At 35.7% G+C, this 13,505-nt stretch overlaps 1 protein-coding gene across 5 annotated transcripts in view; it reads right to left on the reverse strand.

Annotated features, from left to right (window-relative positions):
- HEATR5A (HEAT repeat containing 5A) overlaps nucleotides 1–13,505 on the reverse strand; it is a 191,993-nt gene that overhangs the window by 55,798 nt on the left and 122,690 nt on the right. For all 5 annotated transcript variants that reach the window (XM_072622526.1, XM_072622524.1, XM_072622523.1 and 2 more), the window contains 5 exons: nucleotides 10,717–10,896; nucleotides 8,329–8,568; nucleotides 4,010–4,191; nucleotides 3,069–3,137; nucleotides 1,913–2,092 (listed from right to left, as the gene is read on the reverse strand). In XM_072622526.1, coding sequence (XP_072478627.1) covers nucleotides 1,913–2,092; nucleotides 3,069–3,137; nucleotides 4,010–4,191; nucleotides 8,329–8,568; nucleotides 10,717–10,896 — 851 coding nt within the window. The remainder of the gene's footprint in view (nucleotides 1–1,912; nucleotides 2,093–3,068; nucleotides 3,138–4,009; nucleotides 4,192–8,328; nucleotides 8,569–10,716; nucleotides 10,897–13,505) is intronic.

Raw genomic sequence — 13,505 nt, forward strand, 5'->3', positions numbered from 1 at the left:
ACAATTCCTCTTAAATCCTGTTTTCCTGTTGAGTTTAATGTATTACTACACCAAATTCTGCCAGTGTGTTCAAACTCTTCTCTAGCTATGACAGAAGGTCATCCTCATTTTGAAGATGCCTGCTTCTGCCTACCCCTTCTTCATGTTTGTATACTCCTTTTCTTGTGCTCCTAGTAATAAGAATTAGGATATTCTTCACCTTTCTTCTTCATTCTTTCCATTCTGCATTCCTTTTCCCCTCCCCTTTTAGTCATCTCTTAAGATACTCAAAGTAGAACAGAACCACACCGAGACCCTCCCTCTTACTTCAATTCTCTCTCTTACCCCAGACAATGTTGGATTTGTGCACTTGGATCTTCTCCTCTTATCAGAATGGAAGCATTTTGTTATTGTTCAGGCCATTTCAATTGTTCAGACTAACATATCTAACATAACTTCTTCCCAATTCCCAAGTTTTCTGTCTCTAACTTTAACAATCATAGTTCTTTCAGAATCCATGGCAACTCTATATTTACTTTTATATAAGTAGTCTGGTGCTCATTGCTAGTTACCCTTTCCTTCCATGAAACAGATATTTTTCCAAATATATTCAACTATTATACACATTTGAGTAGGCTCTGAAATATGAGTCTACTGGACTACGTGCAAAAAGATTAGGTTCTATTATATTCTGAGGGAATTGAGGGGGTTAGAACAGTGAGTAGTTAATTGTGGGAAACGAGTAAACTATAATGACTCCATCTTGTGACTTAATTCTGGAGCGAGCCTAGTTTCTGTTCACTTATGGGTCCAGTCCAATTTCTCTGTGAGAAAACTTCATTGGATTGTGGGAATTGGGAGAAAAACTTATTGTATTGTTTTAATCTAGCTGTGCATGGCTGAGAAGCAGGACCAACTCTACCTGTTGCTTAGAGACCTTAACTAAGGACTTACATTATATTGACCAGAAACACCCTCAGATCCTAAGACTGAAGCAAGGAGTTTTCTCACAACTGTACAACTCAAACAACCCATATGTCTTTTCTTAAAACTGGCCCTCTGCTAATCAATCAGTTATTGTTTCCAATATCCCTTTGACTGTTTATATAGACACTTAGGGGGACTGGGATACCTCATATAATAAATTTAGGGAATTGTACCTGTTTGCTCTCTCACTCTCAACCCGAAAAGTCCCTAATCTTTCATCCACTGAGAAATCAGATTACCTAACGTTGTATTGTTTCCTTTTAATTAGCTGGCTTTATTTGATTATTTTTAACGTATAAAAGTCTGACTTAGGGTGCTAAACTGAGCATGGATTGCTTAATAAGTCGGATGCTCAGAAGCTCAGACCTTCGTTTCCTCAGTCATTTCATTCTTTACCCACCACAACTCTGAAGCCCTTTCTTTCTGTCTTGATTTCTCCTGAGAGGGAGAACCACTGACTGTTGTCCTTCCACAGGGAGGGATGGCCTAAGACCTTTATCAAATTATAAAGACAGAGAAAAATGCAATAAAAAGAAAGTATTTTTTCACTTGACACAATGTAGGTTGTAAAATTTCGAGGTCTTATAGAGTGTGAAGCTTAACAGTTCACAGAAGTGAATATGAATTTTTTCCCAATTTTTAAGATTTTGTTTAAAGCTGCCACGAAAATTGATTTTTTCCTACTTCTAATTATTAGAACATCTCCCTAACAGCAGGCAATGGAACGCCACTGTTGCTTTAAGTTGGGAGCTGGTATGAGGTAAGCTCAATTACCAGTTTCCATGGCAAATAAATTATCCTGAATATGGTACAAGTTTTTTTTTTTTTTAATCTTAAAAAGCTGGAATTCATATTACATACACAGTTAATATTTTTATAGTTTTAGTGGTTCAATAAATAAAAAAGCAATTATTGAAAATTGAATTAAAGATGAAAAAGTACTAACCTCTGCCCAGGCTTTGAGAACAGCTAAGATTTCCATAGTGGAAGCACTTTCATTATATAACTGACTCAAGGCTTCTTTCCCAGCCTGTATTTTTGTCAAGGATGATACAAGCAACTGATGAACTCTTCGGAGATCATTAAGATCACTTACAACTCCACTTGCTATCCAGGCACTGCAAACCTAGCAGTTTAGGAAGTAAAGACATGCTTTATTTTTTAAAATTATAAATGACGTACATGTGATTTTGGTGGTATTTATTTAAGTATTAGGAACCTATTCACTGAAAATAGTGTATTAAACAAAATGCTGGAGGTAGTAGAGATGCCAAAACAATATAATTAATGGAAAACCATGATTTAAAAGTCAAAGAAAGTAAGGGAATGAAAGTAGTGATTACACTGAAGAATATTAAAAACTACAAAGTGGAGGGTTTCTTAATTTGGGGGGAAAGCAATCAGAGTTACCAAAGAGGGTAAATAGAGAAATGTCTGGATTAACATTTAACTGAAGTTTCTAATCTTGATGGAATAAACTCATTATTTAAGAATCCAGTATAACTTTCAGGTTAAACATATACTTAACAAAGAAAATTTAGTTTAAAAAACTACTCAAATCATAGATAATAGGAATTTGATAATGTGTAAACCATGTAGTTCTAAGTTTTTAATCAATTAAAAATTCACCAATGATTACACAAAATAGAAAATCTATGTATCTGCTCAAGACATGATTTCCTAGTTTGTGGATTATTCAGATTTATTGTTGTTCCTCCCCTCTCCCCCTCCTCCGCTGGCTACTTAGATCTTTTGATCAACTAACTGCTAAGCTGAACCTCTGAATTAGAGCCACAGAGAAGGGAAATAATCTGAAGTTTGATATATAAAATATCTGGTAACTCGATTTAAAATTAACTTCATTTAAACATTACAGTGATGCCTGCTTAGAATATGTAACACTGTAATCTTATTTGATAAGATTTAAAGTATGCCTAATATAGGTGTAGTTCTATGAAAATATGACAACCAAAGTGTTCAAAAAGAGGGGGAAGGAAGCAATGTTAGTAGTTAGAAAAGCATTAAAAAAAACAAAACACCTCAGCAACTGAAAGCTCTGCCTTGAGAAGTCTCTAATTTCTCACTTCTTTTTAAGACCTCACCTGACATGCTTTGGCAGTCACATCTGGTGGTGTGTCTGAAGTAAAGGCTGGTCTAAGAGCTGCTCCCACCTGATCAGAAATCACACAAAACAGCAAGTATGAACAGAAGAAGGTTTCTATTGGTTAAGTGCAAATAAACAGTTCATTATAAAATAATATTTTAAAATAATTTCAATCCCCTATCCTGTCTTTCTCCTTAGCTAAGTGGAGAATAACGTTACTTCCTGGAAAGAAGTGTATGGAGAACGCTAAACAGGTGAACTGAACTGGCCTGCCTAATTTCTAGTTATCAGGAGCTGCCTCTGAATCACAGCAGGAAGTTTTCTTGGATGAATGTTGCTAGAGGATTTTCGGACAGGTTATAATCTTTCTAGGATTTTTGATGCATAACCATAAACAGTTTCAAAGAAATCTAGAACATACGTTCTTTAGTAAGAATCTAGACTGTCTTTTATGTGTGGAGTACTTTCACAAAGTTACATATATTATTGGCTTCTCTGACAATAATTTGTGATAAATAACTTGAAGAGAAGGTAAACATTTTTTCACTGTTTAGGATGATTTACTGTTATACTGACTGCCTAGACATTTTATGAATAGTTTTATTATGAAATTACTTCATTAACCAAAATCATAAAGCAATGTTCATAAAGTAATTTAACATTCAAAGTTATAAAAACTTTTATTGTACATCAAAGAGCAACATCAGTCATCTAGAAAACTGATGCACCTGAACTTCGACTTAGTTTCCTTCTCAGGCTTATGGAAGCTCCATTTTACAAAATGTCTTCCTACATTGTGTAGACCACTGATATTTTAATAGGGCCATACATCTTCACTTAAGAATTCATAATGATACTGCTACTTAGTTTTAGAGAATTGTGAATATTATTGACAAATTTTTTTTCCAACCAAAGGTTATCTAACACAAAAAGTCTTACATTGGCTTGATACTGTTCCAGAATCACATGACCTGGGAACTCTGGTTCTGGAATAGTTGCAAACTGTCGCACAACAACTAATAGTGTCTGAAGACCAGACAGGCGGAGCTGGTCACTATGGTCTGTAGCAGCCATGAAAGCCATACGGATCAAGTCAGCAAGATGCAATACCAAAAAATCATCTGATGAGAAAAGAACCAAAGATCTGATCAGGGAAAAAATGATGCTGTTTTGATACTTAATTTCTCATACGTGAATATCTTCTATTTTTGTTTTGTGATAAATACTTCTCTCATGTACCTCTTGACTTAATTTACCATTGGTTGAATATAGTTAATTCCACATGTAATAAACTATTTACATATAACCACATATGAAACCTGACCAAATACAGGTCCTATTAAAATCATACTATAATGTTAACACCTTTGAAAGATAGCTATTTTAAAAAACATATTTTATTTTTTCCCAGGTACATAAGAAAACAGTTTTAAACATTTATTTTGAAAAACTTTTGAGTTTCAAATTTTCTGTCTCCCTCCTTCACCTATCCCTTCACTGAGACAATAAGTAATTTAATGTGGGTTACAATGTTAAGTCACACAAAACATATTACCAAATTAGTCATGTTGTGAAAGAAAACACAGACCCAAAGGGAAAAAAACCCCACAAAAAATTACAGAAAGTGAAAAAATTCAATCTGCATTCAGACTCGATCAGTTATTTCCCTGGAGGTGGACAGCATTTTTCATTATTAGTATTTGAAACTGTGGAAGATAGCTATTAGTAAATCATGTAAAAAGTTACTGCATACTTGTATTTTTTTATTAATTTGTTTTCAATTTTCTATAATCACTTCCCTAAGTCTTAGATTTTCTCCCCCTCCCTCCTCGAGACAGCATGCAATCTCATATGGATTCTACAAATACGTTCTTATTAAACATACCTTCACATTAGTCATGTTGCATAGAAGAATTACAACGAACGGAAGAAATCATGAGAAAAACCCAAACAAAACAAAATATAACACAAGAGAAAATATTCTGCTTCATTCTGCATTCCAATTCCATAGTTCTTTCTGTGGATGTGGATGACATTTTGTCTCAAGAGTCCTCTGGGAATGTTTGCATTGCTGTGAAGGGCTAAGTCTACCAGAAAAATTCCTCACATACTGTGGTTGTTACCATGTACAACGATCTCTTGGTTCTGCTCCTTTCACTCAGCGTCAGTTCATGTAAGTCCTTCCAGGCCTCTCTGAAGTCTTCCTGTTCATCGTTTCTTATAGCACAATAGTATTCCATAACATTCATAGGCCACAACTTGTTTAGCCATTCCCCAATTAATGGGCATCCCCTTGATTTCCACTTTTTGGCCACCACAAAGGGAGTTGCTATAAATATTTTTGTACATGTGGGGCTGTTTCTCATTTTTATGATTTCTTTGGGCTACAGTCCTAGAAGTGGTATTGCTGGGTCAAATGGTATGCATACTTTTGTAGCCCTTTGGGCTCCAGAATGGCTGGATTAGCTTGCAGCCTCATACTTGTAGTATTAACACATTCCAGGAGTTACTTTTATTCTGGGGTCCTGGAAATTATTTAAAATTTTTCTTATAATTGTTTTTAAGGTAATTAGTTTCATAACCCTATGTATTTCATTTTATTCATTTAAAAGCATTATTTTTAAAAGGGTCCACAGGCTTCATCAGAGTGCAAAAAAATAGTCAACGTGTTCATGACACAAAAAAGCTTAAGAACTCCTGAATGAGAAAGACTTGGAAAGCAGTCAGATTTATGACTTTAAAAGTCCAAAGAACTAGTTTCTATAAGTGATGATTAGCCTCATTTTGTTTATTACCAGTCGGGGCAACAGTTCTGTACAATTCTTGAATGTAGACAGGTCACAGGTCAATGCAAGGATGACTGGCTTTGGAGACAAAGAAAAAGAGAGAGAGAGAGTCCTCTCTCTGCCACTTACTGTGTGACCTTGGGCAAGTCCATTAAACTAACCAGGGGTGGGGAACTTGCAGTCTAGGGGTCACATGTGGCCTTGTAGGTCCTTGGATGTGGCGATCTGACCGAGTTCAAGTTTTACAGAACAAATCCTTTTATTACTTTTATTATTTTGTTATTTACTTACTTATTATTTTATTACTTTTATTATTCCATGAAATCTGGATTCTGTCAAAGGGAGGCACTTGAGGATCTAGAGGGCCACACCTGGTCTCCAGGTGAAAGGTCCACTGGAATCATGGTTGATTATAATGCTTATCAGAATGGCTAATAAGTTATGTGATTTTACCATATTGTCGTCCCAGTATAAATAATGTTCCTGGTTCTTTTTATTTAATTCTGCATCAGTTCATACAAGTCTTCTCAGGTTTCTCTGAAACTACCCCCTACATAACTTCTTATAAACCATACAAACCAGTCATTCTCCAAATGATGGGCACTCCCTCAGATTTTCATTCTTTGTCACCTCAGACAGAGCTATAATTATTTTTGTACATCCTTAAAGCTTTTCTTGCTTAGGACTAATCTACTAATTCCCCCTCTAATTCCCCCTTCTCTTTCCCTCCTTTTCCCCTTTTAAGTGAATGTATTTCTGTACTCAACTATGTGTGTATGCTTATATGCATTCTTCCTTCTTTTGACCAATTCAGATGAGACTCACTATAGTTTCTCAGTATTTGAATTTTTTTTTTTTATTTTTGGCTGCTTCATATTTTTTCCATTGACTTGGAAGGTCTGAATTTTGGCCATAATGCCCCTGGGAGTTTACATTTGGGGGTTTTTTTTCAGGAAAGATTTTTAAAAATTTCCGTTTATCCCCTGGTTCTAAGATATCTGGGCCATTTTCTTGAAATATGATGACAAGGTTCTTTCTTTTTTGGTCATGAATTCAGGTAGCCCAATGATCCTTAAAATTTTTTTCTCTTTCATTTGTTTTCCAGGTCAGTTATTTTATGAAATACTTTATCTTTGGTTCTATTTTTTCAGTGTTCTGACTTTTTTTTTTTTAACTCTTACTTCATCTCTTCTGGGATTTCCAGCCAAACGTGTGCCCAGCCTGTGATGTGGAGGCTTTGCTTGCAGATGTTCTGAAGTCACTCTCCTCCAGGTGTGGGCCTTGAGCATCCCTCTCACCAGAATGACTCTTTATATTGGGCATCTCTTTTGTCTGTTCATTCTTTTAGGTTACAGCTGGAAATCTATGCTGTTTCAGGGTGAAAGGATGGTAGGCTTCCCTTTCATCTCAGATTTCTGCCCCGGTTATTTCTTTCCATTTTTCAGAGTGGATCAGACATTGGTACTGAGACCCTGCTCTGTTCCTTGAGTCAGTCTCATATCCACTGCTCCTGCCTGCTTCCAAACTTTTGCTTCTCTCCACATAGGGCCTATGTAGTCCCTTCACTGAAAAAACTCCTTATGATGCAAGGCTGTTCATGCAATTCCTCCTCACTCAATCCACCCTGAATCTGTGACCTAGAAATGGGTTGTAAACAACAAAGCTGCCAGTGGGCACCTATTCTTGCACACTGAGTTTATTTGCTATAGGTCTGGGGCTTCCTCTCAGCCTGGGAATGTTAAATTATTAAAGTCTTTTATGACAGTTAATCCACATAATATCCCTGTAAGATTATTTCCAATAAGCCTAAATCTCCCTTACATCAAACAAAAGTGCTTGTTAGTTCACAGAGGTAACTGGGTCTCTAAATTCCTGTTACCATGAAACTTCAAAACTGAAACAATTTTTAATACTTCAGCATCAATTCTGAAAACCAGATAATGAAAATCATATAAAAGAGATAACAAGTATTACACTGTCATTTCATTAGTGTCACACTTATTCTAAATCTCTTTTCATTTCGTAGTCAAATTTTTATTCAAATGATTTGTGATTTCATCAGTGTATGTATGTACTCCTAATCAATGGATACATATTACCACACATCGGCAATTTGTTAGACATTCTCTAAGAGTTATGGCTGAAAAATGCTTTACCCTGCAGCCAGTCTAGTTATAGGTCTTTCTGAATTTAGTCTCCAGATGATGAACTTGCAGAGTACCACTGGGCCTGGATTGGAAGTCTGTCTGGTTTAAAAGGATCTGTCTGACTTTGAACTTTGTCGTTATAGCCTTCAAGAACCCAAGGTCACCTTTATACCACAATGAGGTATCAGATAATGTCTAGTAGCAAGTATATTACGTTTAATATCTCCGATTGTTAGTTTTGAAAATCAGCCACTAAATTACATATTAAAAAGAGCAGTGCATTACTTCAATGATTATTTTGCCAGTTCACTTGTCTGATACTTACTTCGTGAATCCCTTTCTTTCATTTCTTGAGCCAAAGCAATGTCAAAGTGAGCACTGTCTGAATTCTCACATTGGTTGATTATTTTACAAACACATTCAGCAGCAAAAACTCTAGTAGCCCATCGTGGATGGGCAACAGGCCGGCATTTCTCATCACTTTTGCAGGTTAGGACTGAAGCATCATCTCCCTTATCCACGTCATCTTCCTGAGTTGTATCCACAGAAGCAACAGTTGTAAAATCTATGATTTTATTAGGAAAAAGTCATGTTACAATTTATTAAAATATATTTTAAAAGGACACAAATGACTGTAAATTGAAACTAGAACAACTATTTCTACAATTATAATTCATGTACTTTTTGGTAATACAAAAGACCTATCTACCTAGGCACAGGAACAATTATGGTCACAGTACGTGCCACTTGCCAAAATAATTACAGTTACAGTTAAACTGTATGAAATACAGCATCTATGACACATTTATTAATGAATAATGCCATTAGAAGGCATTGGTTTACTACCTGCAATGACTATCACTAGGTGGCTGATGATTCTTTTAGAAAACTCCTCAAATTCTCTTCAAAAGAAACTAAGGAAGCTGGAGTACAGGAAAGGAAATTTACTTGTTTCTCTGTAAATGCCTTATCTATCAATATTTACTTTTGCTTTGTTCCATCCCGCTAGATTATGAATTCTTCATCGGCAAGGACTCTTTCCCCCTTTATTTGTGTCCTCAGGGTTGGGCACAATGCCTGGCCAGCACAGATGCTTAATAAATGCTTGCTGACATGCCTCATCTTAATAGAAAAATGTCACAAAGGACAAAGTCCTTTTCATATGATTGAAAAATAATTAAAGACCTATACAAATTAAGTGAGAAAAGTTGAATTCTAGCTTCCAACAGTGAACCGGTACAAAATGTTGCAGAATGCAGTCCCTCTGTGTTAGCTGAATGTTTTAGGGTAGGCTCATTGGATGGGTGAAGGGGAAATCCAAGGCTGCCTATGATTCAAAAACAAAAAGAATCAAAAAAACTTAAAAAAAATAGTGAGAGAGAAAACTGTGTTTGAGAAGCAAAAGGAAAAAGATGATTATAACTTGACATTTACATAAGCACTTTTATGTATATACGTGGCACCTTAAAAATAGTATCCCTTAAAATGGGGAACACCAGAAAGAAATGTTAGTTACTATTTTGGGAAGAGATACCTGAATTTGTCAAAAAGATAACCTACAGCTCCCTTTGATTGTACAATGAACTTTCCCCTTTTTTCATAAAAAAGGGTTCCATTAATCTTTGTGCCATAACCATAAGCAAAACCATAAAAAAGCTGAATAACCAATATTCATAAAATAAAAGGAGAAAAGAGTATAAAATCATGTATTTTAGTTGAAATCCTAAGAGAAAAGTTACTAAGTTTTTCCAAAGCTTTGACCCAGAGATCCCACTGCTAGTCTTTTACTACCAAAGTGGTTCCAAATATGTAAGAAAGTCCACAGAAGATGTTACTGTGAAGACAAGACAGGTGGCCAAGAAATGGCGAATGGGTGAAAAAATTATGGGATATGAATGGAATACTGAAACATAAGGAATAAAATATGAACACTTATGAGAAATACAAGATTTGCGTGAAATGATGAAGATGGAAAAAGCAGAATCCAAGGAACATACAGAATGACTGCAACAAAAGGACAGCCAAGAGCAACATGCTATTTATGTTAGTATTATAAGGACAAAGTTAAAGAACTTATTCCTTTTAAACAAATAATGTAATTTTTTTTGTTGAGAAATGTATTTTGTAAAGGACTTTGCTTTAATCTGTTCAAACAAAAGAAAATGTATCAACAGAATTTTAAAAATGAATTTAACTCCTTTGACTTTTATTCTATCAGATAATACATTAGGTAAATAGCAATACTGACAGTTACCACTGCCACTATTAGGCCCGAAGAAACAGAAACTGGGATCATCCATGTGCTATTTATTCTGAAGATTTACTTGACTGCAGCTTTCTCAATATTTATTGGTTAGTCAATCCCTGTACTTATTATAATTATGTGGACAGAGACAATGCTGGACATACGTACAGCCACGCTTTTAGGAATAGTCTAAGCAATGCTACAGCATCCTGAGCCATACTCGGCTATAAAGTCAAAAATACTTTATCACAATTTAAGCATAGGGTTTTGTACACTTGAAAATGATTTTAATATGAAAGAAAAAAATTTAAAAGCTCAGAACCTCTCATTTTATGAGTATGGCCAATATATTCACCCTAACACAATACATAAAATAGCACAATAAGGAGTCTTAAATTTTCAGTGAGAACCCCTTGAATATCTATATTATATTTGTTTTCGTAATCGCAATGAGAATGTCTTACTTACCAGCTGATGAAGCAAGGACATCTTTACAGAGTTTTAGCCAAAAAGAAAGCTTTTCCACAGCCATTGATGTGATCATATGACTCAGGGTCTCTCTGATATCCTGGCACAACCTCTGATCAGACTCTTTGTCCAGTAAGTTCAGCAAGGCCCCCTCAAGGCCCACTTCCCGGATATTAGCATCTGATAAGAAGAAAATCCATGATCTGAGTAATACAGAAAACAAAACTGCTATATCACACATTCAGAATTATTCAAATATTATTTACATAAGTCTTGGCAAAATCAAGTTTTCAATTACTGTGGCTCATTTACTGGGGTTTATTTTAGCTGGCTGATGTTTTGAGCTGGACCAACAGATCCTGCAGAGCTATTTTTGAGTACTATCATTGAAGAATGCCCCTTTTATAGTCTAAATATGTATCGATCAGTTATGTCTTATTTTATAATGGACTTTCGTTTCAATAAACATTTATTTTAAAAATATTCATACATTTTATTTTTATATATCCAAAATTTCTCCTACTATTGCTCCAACTCACCCAGTAAACCATCTAATATAACTAAAGAAAAAAAAACACTTAAACTGATCAAAACATTGAAGAAGTCTCAAAATAAATGCAGTGTTCTATACTCATGAATCTCTCACCTCTGCGAAGAAGTGGGAGGGATATTTGCTCATATCTCTTCTTTGCGTCATGCTTCTTTGTAATTTTCCACCATTTGCTTTTTATTATTCTTTGGTTCTTGTTCTTTCAATTTACATTGTTTTAGTATCACATATATCATTTACTTGTCTTTGCTTATTCCACTCCATCCCTCTCTGTATTCATCCTATTACATGACATGCACTTACCACCATCTGTACAGATGTCTACCTTGTACCCTGGACTTTCTCTTGAAGACACATCATTTCCTCCTACTCTTTTCCAATGTTGGCTGCTCCTTTTGGTTGTTTTTACAATCTTTATTTAGAGTATAAATTACTTTCCTGGTACTTTCCACTTGACTCTGGAACTGTCACTTTATTTTTTAAAGCTTATTATTATTCTGTGCTATTATTTTTTACATTCATGTACCATAATTAGTTCAGTCATTTCCCAAATGATTATTGTCGTTCAGTCATGTCCTACTCGCTGTGACCTCTTGTTTAGGATCTTCTTGGCAAAGACACTGGAGTGGTTTGCCATTTTCTTCTCCATCTCATTTTACAGACGAGGAAACTGAGGCCAACAGGGATGAGTGTCTTGCCCAGGGTCCCACAGCTAGTAAGAGTCTAAGGTCACATTTGAATCAGGAATATGAGTTTCCTTGACTCTAGGCCTGCCACTCCATCCACTTCACCATATAGCTGCCCTTCCAACTGATTGCACATCTGAACTTGACCACAGATTTAAAATCAATATTTTTCCTTCCTCTTAACCTTCCCTTTATTCTCCCCACAATGTTCCAGTCATTTTGCTTAGGATAATTCTCTTTCCTATTTTGAACTTCCTCATAATATCCACCAGCCTCTTTGCCAACTTGTCTACTGAGCTCAATGTATTTCTATACCATGCTCTTTGTGTATGTGAAGGTGTTCCATTATCCTTTATCTGTGATGATTTCCTTTCCTTTGGGGGTGTGTGTGTGCGTGTCTGAGTGTGTGTGGGTGTCTTTGTGTGTACTGTATGTGTGTGTGTGTATGTTTGTGTGTACTGTATTATTTCAGGCTCTGTATGACTCTTAAAGACCATACAGCTCTGAGAGGAAAACTGTTTATTCTCCCATTATTAGCAGGTAAAGGATTCATCATCTCACAATCCCTTCCAAAGAATCAAATGTTTGTACTTTTCTATGTTTCTTTTTCCCTGGTTGTAACTCTTTATCTTTTGGAATATTACACTTCACGCTCTCCTCTTGCGAGAACGGCAGCTGCCAAGTCTTACGTGATGCTGATCGTGGTTCCCGAGTACTTTAAGTCTTACTTTATGGCTGTTTGGAGTACTTTTCCTTGGATCTGGAAGCTCGAGGTTTTGGCTATGATGTTTCTTTTTCTTTAAATTTTACTTTATTTTATTTATTTTCACTGTTCCACAATCACTACCATACAACCTAGATTTTTTCTTTCCCTCCCTCCTTTCCTCCACCTCCTCCCTCCTTCCCCAAGACAGCGTACAATTTTAGATAGGTTCTACACATACATTCCTATTAAATACATTTTCACCATAGCATAGTATAGAAGAATTAAAATGCCTGGGAGAAATCATATAACAAACCAAACGTAATACAAAAGAAAATGATCTGCTCCGTTCTGCGGTTGATATGGAAGGCATTTTGCCTTAAAAGACCACTGGGAATTTTTTAAGTCCTTGCATTGCAATGAAATTCTAAGTCTACCAGAAAAAATCCTCACACACTGTGGTTGTTGCTGTGTACAAAGCTCTCCTGGTTCTGCTCCTTTCACTCAGCATCAGATCATATAAGTCCTTCCAGGCCTCTCTGAAGTCTTCCTGTTCATCATTACAATAGTATTCCACTACATTCATATACCATAATTTATTCAGCCATTCCCCAATTGATGGGCATCCCCTTGATTTCCAGTTTTTGGCCACCACAAAGAATGTTGCTATAAATCTTTTTGTACATGTGGTATGATGTTTCTTAGGGTTTTCAGGAGAGCGTAAGAGTGGAATTTCTTACTGTAATCTAATTAATGGTGATGATGTTGGAGCAGGGGCCTCCAGAAGTATTTTCCATAGTTTCCATAGGGTGGAGGTCATAATAGTTGAAATGCTTTCTGAAAAGTAGAA

The sequence above is a fragment of the Notamacropus eugenii genome, chromosome 7, assembly GCF_028372415.1.
Source record: "Notamacropus eugenii isolate mMacEug1 chromosome 7, mMacEug1.pri_v2, whole genome shotgun sequence".
Classification (NCBI taxonomy): domain Eukaryota; kingdom Metazoa; phylum Chordata; class Mammalia; order Diprotodontia; family Macropodidae; genus Notamacropus; species Notamacropus eugenii.